General features: G+C 34.1%; 1 protein-coding gene across 2 annotated transcripts in view; it reads right to left on the bottom strand.

Moving 5' to 3' along the window:
- EDIL3 (EGF like repeats and discoidin domains 3) overlaps nt 1–19338 on the bottom strand; it is a gene marked incomplete at both ends in the record, with an annotated part of 384944 nt that overhangs the window by 152426 nt on the left and 213180 nt on the right. For both annotated transcript variants that reach the window (XM_084234061.1, XM_084234062.1), the window contains one exon: nt 8424–8537. In XM_084234061.1, coding sequence (XP_084090187.1) covers nt 8424–8537 — 114 coding nt within the window. The remainder of the gene's footprint in view (nt 1–8423; nt 8538–19338) is intronic.

The following is a 19338-nucleotide window of genomic DNA, read 5'->3' as shown; positions in this document are numbered from 1 at the left end:
TTTGCACAATGTATGCATTTTCATCTTGGTTATAGTCCCCACACAATTTCCAGCCTCCCTTGTTTTGATCCTACTCCCTTCTCCCCCCACCCCCTGTAATATGTCTCTGGTTTATAAGCCAGAAAGAAAAAGAAAAATACCGGGATGGTCTCACTCATAACAGGAATTTAGAAAACCTAAATAAGGGACCAGGAAAAAGACTAATTATAATAAAGTAAAAATCAAAATCAACAGGCAACTATAAACCAGTGCAAAGATATTAAAGTGTATTCTATGATAAACAGTGTTCCTGTCACCCTGCAAGGGGCAGGATCAACCATGCTTAGATGTGTAGATGCTGTAGCCACAATGCTTGAGATGAAGTCAGGCTCTGTGGTTCACCAGCCATGTGAGCCTAAGCAAATTATTCAACCACTTAGTAGCTCAGTTATCTCCTTAAAATGGTGCCACAATAAGTAGAATCTACTACAGAATGTATGTGCTGAAAGAATTAAACAAATTAATGTATCGGGTATTTAGAATTAGTGCTTGGCACACAGTAAGTTAAAAATCTAAATATCTAAATTAAAATCAATTTTGTCCCATGGCAATTAGTTGGTGACAAGATATTAAAATGTAAGATTGAGTAAAAGAAGGGGTGTGTTTGTTGTTACTTATAAATTTGTCTTTACAAAAGCAATAAAGTGTAGAATATGTAAAAATGCACAACACGCCATTTATTTATTTATAAAATATTTTAGCAGCATTCACAGCATAAGCCTGCACTCACACAAAAATATTTGGCAGCAAATATATCAAAAGAAAGAACACATATATTCTATGTTCTTGTGTTTGCAAAATGCTAGCTCTTTTGTAACGAAGACTTAGAGAGCAACAGCTTTTTAAGAAGCTGATAAATATTAATTTACAGTTTTCAAAATAGATTTATTTGTATCATCCTTTTTTCCCTTATAACCTTTTGAGATAGAATTCTTAAAGTAAAGGGTCATAGAATTATCTACATTGTTTAAGTTTTAAAAATCTGGATACTACTGACATTTAGAAACATCAGTTTATACTCAGTTGAAGATTTTGCTTTTCATTTTTCATAAAACTCACTGAAATCATACAAGCCTTAATACACTTGGCATAATAGTTTTGGGATTTGTATTATAAGAGTTCCCTTGGTAACTACCTTAATTTCCAGAAATAGTGTCTGCAATGGAAATGAATTTGAGTACCATTCCTGAAATTTAATCATGTCACATTTAAACACCCAGGAGGGAAATGTATATGGCTATTGTGGGCCACATAGCCCAATAAGTGAAAGCAGTCCCAGTTATCTTTGATTCGTTAACTGAAGTGCTATCAGTTTCCACTTACTTTAGTTTAAACACCATGTTCTGTTAAATGTGCATGGCAAAGTGTATCTGTTCTTATGAGAACAGGTTTATCATTCCAGTTCATCATCATTTTCCTTTTAAGCTGTTTATTAAAATGTTTGAACACTTGAGTTTATATCATTGAAAAGCATCAAGGGGATATAAATTAGGACTTTAATTAGAAGAATTGCTGTAATATTATAGCAAATGCTATGGGAACATATGAATGATTTTCACTTATCAATCAAAAGTCATTTCAATTAAAATGTAAAAGATAAAATAATCAAATCCCCTGTAATGAATCATGGAAAATAAAAATAGAACAGAGACCTGCCAAAGTAAATAGTAAGTTTTATGAACCACATTTGGAAGCCTAAACTGAAATTACTTAAATCAAAACTATTATTGCCTTAAGTGATAACATATAATTAGTAAATAATTACTGGAAAATTATAAGCAGATTTTTTTTATTTATTGTAAGACTTAAACATTTGTTATTTATATTTTTTTAATTTTTTTTTTAATAGAGGCATGCTTTTATTTATTTATTTATTTGTTTGTTTTGTTTATACATGCACTGGGTACAGTCAGAAGCACGGGAGGGTGAGAGAATTCACCAGAGCCAGAGCGGGGAGCAGAGCAGGCAGAAGGACCAAAGTACACTGCTGAGGGGAGCAGCGGGCGGCAGGAGAGGTCTGTGCGCCATGTGGGACCCTCCTCCGGTGGCCGGGGAGCAGCTGGGGATCGAACCAGCGCTGCAGAGGCTGCGGTCAGCTTCGCAAGCCAGCGCTCAACCGCTGCGCCACCGGGGAGGCCCTGTTATTTATATTTGAAATAATTATACTTTTATTAAAATGTGTAACGGGTGATTGATTTAAATAATAATTATTCCCACATAACTGGATATCATGTCAAAATAGATAGGATTTCACATTCACTTATTTCTTATAAAATAAAGATGCTAACAAGCTATATTAATGAAAGCCATATATTATAATAAAGATTTCACACAAATTTTTAAATTATACTTACCAAAGTAGTATCTCAACATAAATATCTTACTTTTAGTCATTTAATTGACCATATATATACATGTTCAGGTTTTAAAATATAGTATATTGTTCATATTCAAAATATTTCATTTCATTGTACTGGAAATAGTAATCTTAGTAAATTGCTTAAAATTGAAGTTCTGGTAAAAATGAGGAAAAGACAAGAGACTACTAATATCTGAAAAGAGCAATCCTTTTGATGTTAATTGACAGGTATCATCATCAGTATATCTACACCATGACAAATATTATCTCCAAAATTCCTGATTTTATATTTTTCAGGTTTATTAGTGGTGGTTGTTGCTCAGATCATAGTTATCATATTTGTTTACTGAGTATTAAACATGATGAGAAATATTAAACATGATGAGAAATAGGTAAGTGATATAAAATAAACTTTCAACAAGTTCACAGGCAGAAGCAGTCTGAAAAAGAGAAATAGGACTCCCATTTATCTTTTGGCTTAAGTCTATTTGCATACCGCATTTGAAATAGAGAGTTATGAAAGTTTTTAATCAGGTCAAAGGAAAGAAAATGAACTTGTAGTATCATTTACTGAGTATCAACTCATATACTGGGTAACATTTCATTATACTAGCAAAAGAAACAGAATATAAAAAAAAATGTAAAAATTACTTGATAGCAGCTGAAAGCACTAAGAAAAATCAGTGTCATCCCCATTGTTAAAGATCTCAAAATGCTAGGGTCTTTTATTCTTGCATTCTGCAAATATTTACTAAGAACATGTTAGCCAGCACTGCTCTAGTAATTGTGATTACAACCATAAAATCTTTCTCAGAGAATATTTACTTCATTGGAGGAAAAGTCAATAAATAATATGTACAAGTAAAAATATATTAGAACTGAATGCTAAGTGAAAAATTTTAGCAGAGAAAAAGTGTGAGTGTGCGTTGAGGTAAAGGGGCCTGGGAAAGCCCATTGAGCCATCTTTTATGCAACTCCCCAAAGAAAGTAGGGGAGAATGTCCTAACAGAGAATCCTATAGAAAAATGAAGAGAAAGGAAAGGTTCTGTTGCAAGAATGTGCTAGGTGTGTGGTCACTAGCAGTGCCAAAGAGTGTGTATGTGTGTAAGAAAGAGAGAGAAGGAGAGAGAGAGAGAGAGAGAGAGAGAGAGAGAGAGAGAGAGAGAGAGAGAGAGAGAGAGAAAGGAGGGACATAAGAGTCTCATGGTTAGCATTTATCCCTGACTGAACAGCTCTTAACCTTTCCTGCCCTCCCCCCGCACCTGTCTCTCTATAATTAAATCCCTGCCTATTTTTTAACATGCTGCTTGTTTCTACTTATCTATAGTTCCATTTGTTTATACATTCATCTTTCAGTTCATTTAAGATATGATGTCAGAGATACCAGTGAGACAAGAAGATGCATCCAGTCAGTGCAGCTTTTTTCTTCATATATTTAAATCTCACTTTAAATAGTCATTCAAAACATATTTATCCCTTTTAGATCATACAGGTACAATATACCTGCTTTTAAAAATTCAAAAATATACAGAAGTATACAAATGTATACAGAACACATTATAACATATGCATTAAACTATTTACTTCTTCTGTTGAGAAATTCTGTTCACGTTCTTGCTATTTTTTTCTTTTGTGTTTAATTTTATTGAATTGAAAGATATAAGAAAGGATAAGTGATATTTGACTTTTATGTTTATTGTAGCTGTTTCTCCAGTTTATTGTCTGTATTTCATAGTTTACTACTTTTGTAGAGATATTTTATTTTTAGCCAATTTTATTCTTTGTAACATCTAATATTTATTATTTGGGGGAATATTGTAAATGCTTTCATTTTAAAATTTACCAGGCCTAGTCCCCAATGGCAGATGAATGGGTTAAGAAGAAGTGGCATATGTATATTTGTGTATACATTTACATACATACATATATATATAAATATATAGATATAATCTTGCCACTTGCAACAATAAGATGGAGTGGATGGTGTTATGCTAAGCAAAATAAATCAGAAGGAAAAAGGAAAATACTGGATGGTTTACTTGTATGTGGAATATAGAGAAATAAAACAAAGGAACAGATAAACCAAACCAAAACAAACCCTAAAATTTGATTGCAGAATTGAGGCTACCAGAGGGGGAGGGTGGGTGTGGGGAACAAGCAGGCTAGGGGGCTTAATGGGCTATGGTGCAGAACTGTGAGTGCCTGGGTGGTGGGTGTAGTGTGGTAACGTATGTCTGAGGAGGTGTGAACCTGTACCTCTGAATCATATATGGTGTTGTCTACCAATGTTATCTCGATAAAAAAATAAGAGAATTTAAAAACTTCAAAAATAAAATATATCAGAATTTCAACCATCAGTAGAAATAAGAAACAAGTGGGGATAATGAAGCAAGTATGAGCGCAAAAGCCTTAGATTGAAGACAGTTCACATTTGAACACAAGGATAATAGCATCTCAGTGAGATTGTTCTCTGATTCACCAGAAGTTGGTCTCTATTATTTTCCCTTATATCTGCCTCCTGAAATATCTGCAGAAACAAATGATTTCTCTGCCATAACTGCAGGGGTAACCCAACACAATAGTACCTCTGTGAGGCATGACACAAAGCCCAGAGAAAAGTTTATCAATCATACTTCAGAGTGGAAGACAAAACACTGGTTATAAGGTAATGTCAAAATCTTAAATTCAGTCAATTTAGAGCTGGCACCACCTACAACCTGCAGGTGCTTTTATGTGCTTCTGTGGGGAGGGAATGATCCAAGTCCTCAGTGTGTAGAACTAAATCATTTCTGTGGCAGAATGCATTTTCTTACTCTGGATTTTCTAAAAGTACTATGAAGCCATGAAAGAAGTAGAACCATATTTCTAGAAACCCAGACAATAGGGAGAATAGGATCCTTCACTTATCACAAACTCTTACCTAGCACACTATAAAATCAAATACCCCAAATAGGAACATACTTTGGAGAATACTTTATGTGACTCTCATCTTTGTCAGTGCACAGAGATGGACAGAGGAAATAGCAGAATGTCAGGGTATATGATAAGCGAGGCGCCTCACTATCATAGCCAGGTTCAAAAAGATGTTTGAGTTTAAATATAAATATATAAATATAAAATCAAATCTAAGAAACACAAAGCATTTCATTAAACATGGTATCAAAACTGATTGCAAGACATAGGGCATAGACTAGTGGCAGTTAAATTCAGGTACTACTTACAATGTCCTTCCATTATCTATCAGGCTTCTGTCTTTTCAAGGCAAACTCAGAAGTGGTGACCTCAACAAAAATGTCCGATGGGAGTCTGAACAATATTTAGTCATTAGTTTCAATTTCTAGCTCAATTTCAGGTTTGCTTTTATTTTCAACTCATAGGCAACCAACTGGCTTTCTAGATGCTCTTCGGCTAGTATAGGGAAACAAGGGTATCTCTGTGTGTGTGTGTGTGTGTGTGTGTATGTCTGTGTCTATGTGTGTGTACCTCCAAGTTCTTGTCTCCTGACCCAGGAGTCTGAGTCTGCAAACTCAGGTAACACTGTTTCTTATTTTATTTTTATTATTATTATTTTTTAAATTTTATTTTTATATTCCCCACGCAAATTGCAACCCCCTTATTTTGACCCTAATCTCTCCTTTCCCCGCCCCCCCCCCCCATAGTGTGTCTCTGGTTCATAGTTGTAGTTGATTTTGATTTCTTCTTTCTTATAGTTATTCTTTTTCCTGGTCCCTTATTTAGGTTTTCTAGATTCCTGCTATGAGTGAGACCATCTGGTATTTTTCTTTTTCTTTCTTGATTATTTCGCTGAGCATGATCCCTTCCAGCGCCATCCATGTTGCTACAAATTGCATGTGTTTATCTTTTTTGAATGCTGAGTAATATTCCATGGTGTATATGTACCACATCTTCTTGATCCAGTCATCTATTTTTGGGCATTTGGGTTGTTTCCAAAGCTTAGCTATTGTAAATAGTGCTGCTGTAAACATAGGGGTGCAGGTGCTCTTTGGAATTAAAGTTTCTGTGTTCTTTGGGTAAATACCTAGGAGTGCAATTGCTGGATCATATGGAAGCTCTGTCTTTAGTAGGTTGAGGAATCTCTGCATAGCTCTCCATAGTGGTTGGACCAGTTTGCACTCCCACCAGCAGTGCAGGAGACTGTATTTAGAGAACTAGAGTTTGAGCACCTCTGAGTAGCCCGCATTCCTAGGTAGGGTCCTCATGACAGTCCCCTCTAAAGTTCTTCTCTAAGTAAACTGGAGAGATTTCATCCTCTTCCTCCCTTGACCACTCCTCCTGTGGGCCAGGAGTGGTCTTATCATATCTGTGCAGGCTCTTATCCAGGTATTGTTTTAAGCCTCCCCCCCCTAAATTTCCAACACTTCTTGGGAGGTCATTTATGCTGGTACTAGATGTCTGTTTTTGGAGAATGAAAATCAAATAGTCACTCACAAAGGTTTTTCTTTTTCATCATGTTAATCATGTCTTCCATACACCTGGAGGGTACTTTTCAGCACTGTTTGTAATGCTGACTAGGCAGTCATGCTCAAGTCCCATAAACCAAAAGATAGGATGTAAGAGCTATGTCTGGGTTGGGGCAAGGACAAGCTGAATCTGAATGGAAGTCAACTTAGCAGATGGTCAGTTAAATGTTTTATAGTAAGGTTTCTAGGTCAGCTGATTGCATGCCTAATGGTCTATTTGGTTGTCTGCTCAATCTGCTTATTCAAACTGACATTTTCTTTTCATCAACTTACACTCAAAATCTTTCTTCAATTGTATTTAAGCTTAGAAAATATTTTTTACCAATCCAAGATATTTGTAATATTCTGAATATCATTATTATAATGAAATACTTCAAGCAAGGGTAATAAGCATCCTTAGATCATAATTCTGCTCATCTATATACCATAATAAATTCTTCAACAATTTCCCTATTTTCATTTTGTATATTACTACATTAAAAGAGGAAGGAAAGGAAGAAGTAAAACTGTTTCTAAAGAGAAACAAGTGCGTGTGTATTTGTGCGCACGTGTGTGTACAAGAGTAAGAGGAGCGCAGTTTCTGTTTATGCTTTTCATCTCTATATAGAGATATAATAATAACAAGATAATTTAGAGAAAAACACACTGAGCTGAGACTCATAAGAAATGATTCTAGATTCTTTCTAGTCTGGCTTCATTTGCTAATTGGAGAGCTTGGGAAAAACCACATAGCTTATGTGTCACAGTTTCTGCATCTGAATTCTCATCTTCATCTGCCTTCTTTATTTGCATAATGTTATGCAGCTCAAATATTTTTACATACACCAAAGCAATTGTAGTATGATGTTTATTATGTGCCCAACAATTCTAAAAGTCCAGTTATTCTCATTGATATAAGAGGTCACTTTCCATAAACCATAATCCTGTCACAATCTTCTCAGAGTTTGTTTTGCAGAAGAAGGGGTACTTTGCACCTCTTTGAAAAAACCTGAGGCACATTATTGCCCTTTAATTTCATCCATCATCTCAAGACCCTATAGATTTAAGTTTACAAAAAGACAAATAGTGTGTAAAATTCTTACTAATGTGTAAGCCTGCTCAACATGAATCTTTCTTTATCTCTGCTTTTATTTGTATCAAGGTTATCTAGTTAGAATGCCCTGAATTTATTGTCTGAAATCAGAATAAGTAGAAATTTATGGCAGAAATTTATGAAATACATACACTCCGAAGCCAAAAAGGTGTTCATGGGAGAGATACGCTTGTGTCTCTGAGGTAATATTTTTGTTCTCTTTTCAGACCCAAAGGAGACCACTGCTGTGTACATCATGCACAAAATGAGATCATGCACAAAATGAGATCTGCCCTACAGAATATGTGTATATTGATAACATAACAGCAATAAACATGAAATGCACCATTTAAGCAAATTATGAACTCAATGCAAATTATATTGATTTCAACTTATATTGTGTAATAATTGCAGATTATACAAATGTTTATATTTTATATATATGAATATATATATGCATATGAATACTTACTGTATTGACAATTTCTTCCCATGAATTCGCCTGGGCACTCACAGGAATAGTTGGCAACAAGATCAGTACATATTCCACCATTTTTACATGGTTCAGCTTCGCATTCATTTATGTCTGAGAAAAACATAAAGAACAGAGGAGAATAATTATTGGTGAAAAAATGATTAGTTACTGGAAGGTTTTAAATATGTCAAATAAAATACAGTCTAAATAATGCTATTATTTTTTGTGTATTTGTCTCAAGTCGATAATATAAATATTACTTAAAATAAACAACTTGTTAATGATCAACCTCAAAAGAAATTGGGAACCCAAATGAAATACCAACAGAACTAATCCACTCTACAATACTGAAAATAAATATGAATAGTTTGGGAAATATTCAGAGTTTCCTTAGAATTAAATCAAACAAATTAACACTGGTAGAGAGATGAACTGGTATCACTTACAAGACCTAGAATCCTCCCCTGCAGCAAAAACTGCCAATTAACACTGTCTCATTTCATCTTAATTCATTAAAATTCTAACTGACAGAGATGTTTTAGTTTCTAAATAGTTCGCCTTTGATGAATGCGATGAGAAGCAAATTAGAGTTAATAGCTAAAGCTCGTTACATGCAAAGTATAATAAATGTAAATGATGATCACTTCCTAATCTCATTCAAGGGTTTCTAAAGTTAGGATGACTAAAGGGACTTACCTTTGATATACCATTATTAAAGCTGATGCAAAATCATATGAAATACAAAACATTCAGCAAATTATATCATTTTTGTGCTAATTTTGGACAACAGAAACAATTCATATGATTTTGAAGAAAAAGAAGAAATAATGACTAGCTTAGTGAAATATCAATCACTGATATTCACACATCATCCCTCTAAGCTCGGCGCCTTGCTGGGTTCTATGGGAGTTTGCAAAATAGTTGCAGGACACAGCACTCCCTGTGGCTTTCTCTTCCTGTCATCTGCTTTAATTGAATTTCTTCTCTACTATTATTCCCACAAGTCTTTTTTTTTTTTCATAACCTTTTTCACTGACAAAAATGGTGTGTATCTGAGAAACTGTTTCTGTCTTTCACCCTGTGCCCTAGTCAGACTGTGAGCTTCACCATGCAGCCCATGTCCCCCACTGCTCTTTGTGCCTCTGCAAATGCTGCATGTTATCTGGAAGACCATAACTACCCAGTGATGTTTCCTGATAAAATCTGCTGAATAAAGTTAGTGGTGCAAACAATGCAAAACAGAAAAAATGACACCTTATTCAGATTTTAATGTGTCCTTGGGTACACTACAATGTATCCAAAGGTATTTCTGAAATCCTGGGTTTTCACAGTGCTTAAAGCAATAGGATCATTAAATTACCCCCTTCTAGATCTAGAACAAACAAGGACAAAATACCGGAAAACCTCTATTTTGTCTCTTATTTATTTTTCTTCTAAACAATCTCTCCTGGAAGTAGTGTTGGATATGTTCTTATTCTAAATTTCCTTTATGAAGTTTGGTCTAAACATCCTTATGTAAACGATGAATGACTTGCTCTGAAAAGGTCATCCTTTTGATTTCTTGCAGATTTTCAGAGATTGAATAGACACAATTCATGATTGTGCTCAGGAAGAAGCTAAATAATTTGAGGATTTATCAGTGAAACAATAGGACAAAATCAGGATCTGGTAACCTCTAAAATGAGTTGTGTGCTGTAAAATATAACAGACTCCCAAATATTTGAGACTAAAACTTTCCAGAAAGCAAGGCAATCATGCAGGAAGGAGGAGAAGGAGGAAAAGAAAGAGAATGTCATTTTAATTTTCTTAACTGATGAAATATTCAGTTCTTTACTGTCATGTAAGAATTTCATTTAGACTTTATATTAGACTATGATATAAAAATATTTTCATTAAATTATGAAAGTGGCACTTTCATTGCCAGGTCAATGTAAGTCAATGGCAATGTTTGGCTACTTTGGCACATGACTAATCTTTGTCTTTTTGTGTGTCATATCTACTGCCATTTGTTTTAGAGGATAGTATGTTAATGATCTATAAGAAGTCAAACCATGGGGGCCTCCCCGGTGGCACAGCGGTTGAGCACTGGGCTGCAAAGCTGCCCGCAGCCTCTGCAGCACCAGTTGGATCCCCAGTCAGCCAGTGAGGGTCCCACGTGGTGCGCAGACCTCTCCTGCCATGCCAGCTGCTCCCCTCGACAGTGTATTTCATCAGTCTGCCTGCTCTGCTCCCCACTCTGGCTCTGGTGAATTCTCTCACCCTCCCACGCTTCTGACTGTACCCCAGTTCTTTTATAAATAAATAAATCTTAAAAAAAAAACAAGTTAGACATGCCTTAGAGACTGTACTGCCTTATTTTGTAAAAGAGAATGAATATAACTTTTCATATATTAATAGGGAGAAAAGTATTGATGTTTGAACAAAATCAAATAAGGGAAATATAATGTTAGCCTTGAAGGAAAGGTTTAATTAGTATTAATAAAGACAGGATAAACATTGTGGTGTATTTCCAGAGGGAACAAGCATAAGTCACAACTTTGGAGCAAAATCTTCTTGGCACGATGGTTTGTTCAGATACCCGAATGACCTAGCTTGTCTGGAGCAGAAATGAGAAGGGGAAATAGACTTGGGGCCCAAGTTTGTCCAAGGACGAACCCTTAATGCCAGTAGAGAGAACTGGTCTTTAACTTCTGGCACTGAAGACTTGGAGCCAGATAAGAAAGTGTCTGCTATATCCCTGTACTTTAGAAAGACACAGAGAAGCCTTATGTGGAATGACATTAAGAAATGTATCAAGGAAGGTTGGATAGAGACCCACACAAATAATAATGCTAATAGAGACAACATATTTTTAAATTCTCAGGTAAGAGGCTCTAAGCAATTTCTATTTTTAAGATAGAAATAGATGTGAAAACAATCAAGACAGATACATATATATGTATATATGTTTGTATATATACATATACATGAAGATAATTAAGCATGCAGGAATTGTTCTTTGCCTCCTATTTTTTCTGTCTTTATACAATAAATAGTACTTAAACACGTGAATATGAATTTAACTCAGACAAATCAAGTTTTGAATCTATGAACCTACGAGTTGATTGCACATCAGTCCAGATGTACAATTATCAACAAAGGAAGTTATAATTAAGAAAAACTGATTGAAAACAACAACAAAACAATTAGATATTTGCCCAGAAGTTTACTTGAGGTGGAATGAATGGAGAATTGCATTTGCTGAAGTGAAAATGCTTTATAGCCATGTCCAATTTTTGATAGAGAATAATCTTTTACTACTTGTGCATTTTCCAATTTTTTAAATAATACCTTAAATATTACTTCATTGAAATATAAATGCTATATTAAGTGAGTTAGCTCTTTTAACACAGTAGCAAAATAAATAAAGCAATACTGCATATGTACCTATCTAGCAACATCTAAGCTTAGAGAACAGATGCAAATTACACAGAAGTATTTATATATTAGTATAATGCAGGAGATCATTTAGTGGTATGGCTATTTGCACTGTGATTAACATTGCCAGCAATTTAAATGAAAACAGACCTCAATTTGTATAAATCATGTTTAATTAAATACTAGATATAAATGCTCATGGAATATAATGTAATAAACTGAAAATTAAATATCATAAATCACATACATTTCTCTTTGTCACAGATCAAGACATTATCATTCCCAGAAAAAACATCTACATCTATTCAAATGTACTGGAAAATATAAGATTATATTTAGAATAAAAAAATTGCAGAGCAGTTCCCATATAAGAAATTAATTTCCATATTTGGTTATATTTCTAGTTAATTTATAATAATAAAAGCTACCATCTTTTGAGGTCTTTGATTCTATGATCCCTGTTTGAGAACTTCTTTTTAAAAAGCCTTATTGAAAAATGGATTTTATAGTCAAGAAACCAGATGAGCATTTGGTCTTCACTATCAATACATAAAACCTTGTTGACCACTAGGCAATCTTGCAGCGGCACAGTGACAACAACCAAACATAGATTTCAGATGTAAATTCATGATGCACTTTTTTTTTTTCTGGTAAAGGAAGAAGAGGTAGAGATGAGAGAGTAAATAGTCAAAACAGCATGTATTTCTTTGACTCAAGAAAGTAATCCACCAGAATTTCCAGGTCCTATGCTCTGTTTTAAATAATTGCAGAGTCATTCATGTTGTATGCATAATTTATGCATACTTATCTTTACCATATCTCATTCTATACATGTCTGTAAAGAAATACTAGCAGTCCTATCTCTGGCTTGGGTTTTTGCTGACAGAAATAAATTCAACCAATGCATACTCTGGAGTTTCAATGATGCGTAGCTTGCCCTCTTGGTAATTGATGAACACATATTCACTAAAATCATTCTGAGTACTCATCACCGTACCTGACTGCATCTTTAGAAGAGCCCAGTTAATCCTGTCTTTTTTGTTTTTCTGTATCTTTATAAGATCAATCATTGTGCAAATTATAGCCCTACAGTACATCAAATTGACTTTGGAGTAGTTTGTAAAAGTTTTGAAAATCAAAATTATATTTTGCTAGTTCTTTGTGACTTCAAAATAATGACTTGCCATAGAAGTCATGTTGCTTCTTTTTGGATAATTATATGTAAATATTATGAGTCATATCGTTCATGATATACTCCAACAGAGATGAAATGGAGATTTCTATAATCTAATTCCTTAAGCCCTCTTCTGGAGAATTTAAAATTATTAACTAACTAACTAGCTAACTTTCAACTAACTCACTCACTAGTATTTACACTGACACATAATAGTAATCTGTAGAGTCAGGAAATAACAGATTTCTCTCTTGGGCTATAGTGTTCCAATTCATCCTTGAGTTTCCCTAGATTTCCTCAGGTGGATGTTATCTGGCCCCAGGAATTCAATTATATTGGCTGTGCCAACTTGGCCTAGAATATTTTTTCCAACTTTATTGAGATAATTGACACATAAAATTGTGTGTAAGTTTAAGGTTTATTTTTTTGACTTGAACCATATATATAAATTTCAAAATGATCTCTACCATAGTATTAGCTGATCAAAAAGCTACCATTTACTTTTTGTACTGAGAATATTTATGTCAACTCTCTAAGTAATATTCAACTATGTGATACACCATATTGTCATTATATCACTAAGCTTATTAATATTATAACTAGACATTTGTACCATTTGATCAATATCTCATTTCCCCACTTCCCAACCTATTAACCACCAATCTATTCTCTGTTTCTCTGAGGTTTTTTTCTTAGCTTCCACATTATCAGTGAGATCAAGGTCCAGTCCAGTTATTAAAAATAGTAAGATTTCCTTATTTCTCATTGTTGAATAATATTCCATATATAATACATTTTCTTCATTTATCTGTTGATGGACACATGTTGTTCCCGGTATCATTGTGAATAATGCTATGGATATCAGTATACAGTTTCCTCAAATAATTAAAAGCTAGAACTACTATTTGATCCAATAATCCCACTTCTGGGCATATATTCAAAGAAATTAAAATCAGGATTTTATAAAGATACTGACTTAAAATATTCCAAATACTTATCACCATATAGACCAGAGCATCCGATTTTTGGGGCATAAATCTATCTAATCTCTTGTAGTGGAGATAAAGGCAACTTAATTCAATCATGAATCTACCTCCTTTTCAGTGCCAAGTACATCCAGACACTATGAATATAAAGAAGGACAACTATTTCAGGGATTGAGAATCCCTATTTTGATATATTAAAATGACACCGAGATAAAGCCTTTTTTGGTTTTGCAAAACTATAATTTCTCAACTTCCTTATTTCTTCCCCTTGGGGTCTCTTTGCTCCCTCCAATATTACTATTGACTGTTAATTAGTCCGTAAGAGCTTATTTTCAAGATCCTGCTATTTTTGATCCTTAACAACACTTCTTCCCTGGGCTCTCCATTAGCTGTTAAATATTCTCCAGACCTCCTGTGAGTGATTTTCTTTTAAAATTTGTCCTTTTATTTTTTTACTTATCTAAAGCCTCTGGTTTTTCAATTTCATTTTTAAAGCTGAATAATTTATAGTGAACTTCTAGGAATTCTGTCGTCTAAGATAGTACTGAATTCAATTATGTCACAATCAGAATTATCTACAGGATTTCCCAGCCATTTCTGGGACCAATTCAGTACATATTTAAATCTTGTATCCTGGGCCTCCCCGGTGGCGCAGTGGTTGAGCGCTGGGTTGCGAAGCTGCCTACAGCCTCTGCAGCACCGGTTGGATCCCCGGCCACCGGGCGAGGGTCCCACATGGCACACAGACCTCTCCTGCTGCCTGCTGCTTCCCTCAGCAGTGTATTTCATCACTCTGCCTGCTCTGCTCTCCCCTCTGGCTCTGGTGAACTCTCTCATCCTCCCGCACTTCTGACTGTGCCCAGTGCTTGTATAAATAAATAAATAAATCTCTAATAAATAAATAAATAAATAAATAAATCTTGTATCCTGAACTTTCTTTTGATCTTGCCTTCTGTCACTTTACCAGGAATTCACTTTAAAGAAACACCGTAAAATCAACACTCTTCAACCAGAATGTCACACATAAACCTTTCATAATTTATTGATACCCTTCATTAATCAGAAAAATAGCATAAAAAAACCCACACCCAAATCTAAGAGGTGTGTCCATATCACTTTCTAACAAAGACTATACTCTCTGTCCCTACCTATTCTGGCATCCTAGCAATTTACATACAATAACCTTTGCTACTATTATTTTAGCAAAGTTCAATTTTCTACATCTCAAATTATCCCAGTAAGGATTTATTTGCCTTAGCCAGGCATTTGATCACATGAGATAACTATTCCAAAGTTCTTCTAAGTTCAAAATCAGAGGAGACAGAAGAGTTGGAGGAGGGATAGTAAAGATATTTGAGACCTTGAAAAAAATCATAAATAAAATTACATGGAAAACACACAGTAGAACCAAAAATAATCAAAGTCTATGGTGGAAAATATCACCAAAGATAAAATCATCTCAAATGATATTACTTCAGGGACATGAAGCATAGATCTTTGCCTGGCAGAAAAGGTTTTTTGATTGGTAAGAATTAAATAAGAATATTAGAGATCTGAGGAATCATCAACTATTTATAATAGCGAGTCCTTTGTTTAAGGCAAGTATCTCAGCTTATTTCTAAGGAAAAATGGGGTTAGAACAATCTTTCCTTTAAAAATTGGAACATTTAAAATAGAAATTCTGATTTAAATAATCTGGGACACAATGAAGCACTAATATTATGTATAGTAGACATCTAGGAGATTCAAATGGTAGTCAGGATTTATAAACGTCAAGTAGAACCTATTTATATGAAGCCACTACATCAATTCATTCATCTATCCATCCATGCATCCACCCTTCTTTCTGTGCAACTTGGTAAGAATGCAAAAAATAATATGACATAGTTTCCTACTTTTCTCAAGGGTGTTAAAGTACAACAGATAGACAAAGAAATAAATAAGCATTTGCAAGGCAAAGAGACAAACATTCTAAAAGGAAAATGAATACATATTTTCTCAGTTGAACTCCAGCCATCAACAGCAAATTCAGTCTAGCAGGTTAGAGAATGTTGAACTTTTGAGAAGTCTATGAGTCTAGGGGAAATGCTTCTTAGCTATCTAGAATTACAAATAATTATAAATAATTTACTCTGTAATTTTTATGAATTACTATGCATCTCATTATTCTATCTCATTATTCTACAAAGCTGAGATGACTTTCCATTTCACATCCCTTTGCTCCAAGTATGCATGCCAAGTATTTCCAGGTTTCCTATATACATTGTGATTCATATATTTTTGAACATTTATAATGCTTTATGCAAAACTGGCCACGTGATTGCCAATTTGCATGCCAATTTAGTTCACTTACAACCATCCCTAGTTTTAGTGGTCAACACTGATGACCAACTATTTTGGATTTTTTCCTATAGTGAGTAATCACAAATATGTAACTGGCTTTGAAATGGAATTCAGTTTGGTAGTATAGCTGTGAATCATGAGATGCCTTCACCCACTTATTGACTCACTCAATCACTCATTACAACTTTGATGCACATCAGCTATGAATTAGCTATAAGATATATAATCAGATATCTTAGTAAATAGGGATAGTTCCTGCTGCTAGAGATCTTATCTTCTATTTTTCTATTCAGGTCAGAGATGATGATAAAAAAATATAGTGAAGTATGTGCCATGTACTACTGTATAAACAAGTACTATGATTATAAACAAGACAGTGGTTTTGCTAAGGGAAATATTGGAAGGTTGATTAAAGAAGGTAATATTCAATTGTTCTTAAATAAGAATTTTTTTAGATGTGTTAAAGTGAGAAAGAATGTGAAAGAACACAATGCTTTCAGAGAGAATAAGCACTTTCAAATGTCTTGATATGCACAGGATCTCTCTGTGTAGAACTATTAGGGATGATGGTGACTAAGTAGTCTGAGACCAGATTTTTATCTCCTTATAAACCAAGTTAAGGAACTTTAGTTCTTGGATTACTAGGGAGAATAGATAATTTAAGAAATATGTAAAGGGCATGGGATTGAAATAATTTGCATTTTAGGAAGAACATTCACATATTATAGAATCAATCACTAATTTAAAAAAATCAGAAAGGAGTGATAGTGAAGGCGAAGATAAACAGCTGGGACTTCATCAAATTAAAGAGCTTCTGCACAGCAAAAGAGACAATAACAAAAACAAAGAGAAACCCCACCAACTGGGAGAACATTTTTGCACACAACACTAATGATAAAGGACTGATCACAAAAATCTGCAAAGAGCTGATGAGACTCAACAACAAAGAAAATAATCCAGTCAAAAAATGGGCAGAAGAGCTAAAAAGAAACTTCTCTGAAGAGGAAATGCAAATGGCCAACAGGCATATGAAAAAATGTTCAACATCACTTGTAATCAAGGAAATGGAGATCAAAACTACCATGAGATACCATCTTACACCAGTGAGAATGGCACATATTAAAAAAACTAGCAACAACAAATGTTGGCGAGGGTGTGGAGAAAAAGGAACTCTTCTGCACTGTTGGTGGGAGTGCAAACTGGTCCAACCACTATGGAGAGCTGTGTGGAGATTTCTGGACCTACTAAACAGAGCTTCCATATGATCCAGCAATTCCACTCCTAGGTATTTACCCAAAGGACACAGAAACATCAATTCCAAAGAGCACCTGCACCCCTATGTTTATAGCAGCACTATTTACAATAGCTAAGCTTTGGAAACAACCCAAATGCCCAAAAATAGATGACTGGATCAAGCAGATGTGGTACATATACACCATGGCATATTACTCAGTATTCAAAAAAGATAAACACATGCAATTTGCAGCAACATGGATGGCGCTGGAAGGGATCATGCTCAGTGAAATAAGCCAGAAAGAAAAAGAAAAATACCGGATGGTCTCACTCATAGCAGGAATCTAGAAAACTTAAATAAGGGACCAGGAAAATGAATAACTATAAGAAAGTGAAATTCAAAATCAACAAAAAACTATGAATCAGAGACACTCTATGGGGGTAGGGGGCGGGAGGGGAGGGATTGGGGTCAAAATAAGGGGGCTGCAATTGTATAGGGAATATAAAAATAAAATTTATTATTAAAAAAAAAAATCAGAAAGGAAATTTCTGTTGAGCCCATGTTACCCAGACCACGTATGATGGTTATGGCCATATATCTTTAGACATTTATCTTGCCTTGGTATAAAGGTAGACTCCATATATTTAGGATGGCCAGATTTGGAAAATCAAAATATATAAGATGACCATGAAATATTTGACATTGATTATAGAACAAAAATGTTTATCTGAAATTTAAATTTACCTGGGCATCCTGTGTTTTTTTAATGGCATGTGATATACTTTGAATTAATTAGTTAATTAATTTTCTTACACTTTTGTTTTCCTTCATCTACCAAGAAGTGAAATGGTTGACATTTAAATATTTTAGAAGATAATGTCAAATTTATTTTCAAAGTAGTCACACAAATTTGCACTCTTACAAGCAATTTTACCCACAAAAGTTTTTAAGATAAAGACCATATAAAATTAGTGATTACATCACTAATTTCACTTCATATATAAGTTATAAGTATTGTTTTTAAGATTCAGTCAGTTTTACCAAGAGAAATTCTAAGAAAATAAATTAAAGCATTCTATTCATCAGGTTGAATTACTTTTCTCTTCAGTGACAATGACTTTCTTTAAAAAAAAAAATAGACAATAACTTCAACTAAAAATGATGCAGCATTAAAAGAATGGAAACAATACCATATTTAAATATCAGGCAATTGGTCTGCTCCCCGCTTTGTCTCTGGTGAATTCTCTCACCCTCCTGCGCCTCTGACCTGTACCCCAGTTCTTGTATAAATAAATAAATCTTTAAAAAAATAAAAAATATCAGGCATTGATACATAGTTACATTCATATATACAAAAAAATAATTTCACTTAACTCCAGAGTTAATTTCTTAAAAATCACTATAAATCAACTTTCATCTAGGTACATGTAGACTCAGTAACACAATACCAATAGCTTCTGCTTTTTTTGCTTCAGTATCTTTGAAATTATATATTATAGAAATAATTGAAAACATCTGAAAATGATAAATTCTACTACAATTCTAAAGCTACTGTGTGGATTAAACAAAGGATTTTATGGGAAAAATATCTTGCAAACCTTAAGGACTATAGCTAAGAATTATCTATACTATAAGAATACGAGTTAATTCATATTTGTATTGTTATATAGAATGTTTCTTGGTTATATTGTTGGATAAAAATGTAGGTAAATTTTTAATGAAGCTTTCTGTATGCAGATACTTCTACTTTGGGGGTTA

The sequence above is a fragment of the Talpa europaea genome, assembly GCF_964194135.1.
Source record: "Talpa europaea genome assembly, chromosome: 5".
Lineage (NCBI taxonomy): Eukaryota > Metazoa > Chordata > Mammalia > Eulipotyphla > Talpidae > Talpa > Talpa europaea.
This window is presented reverse-complemented; position numbering and strand designations above follow the sequence as displayed.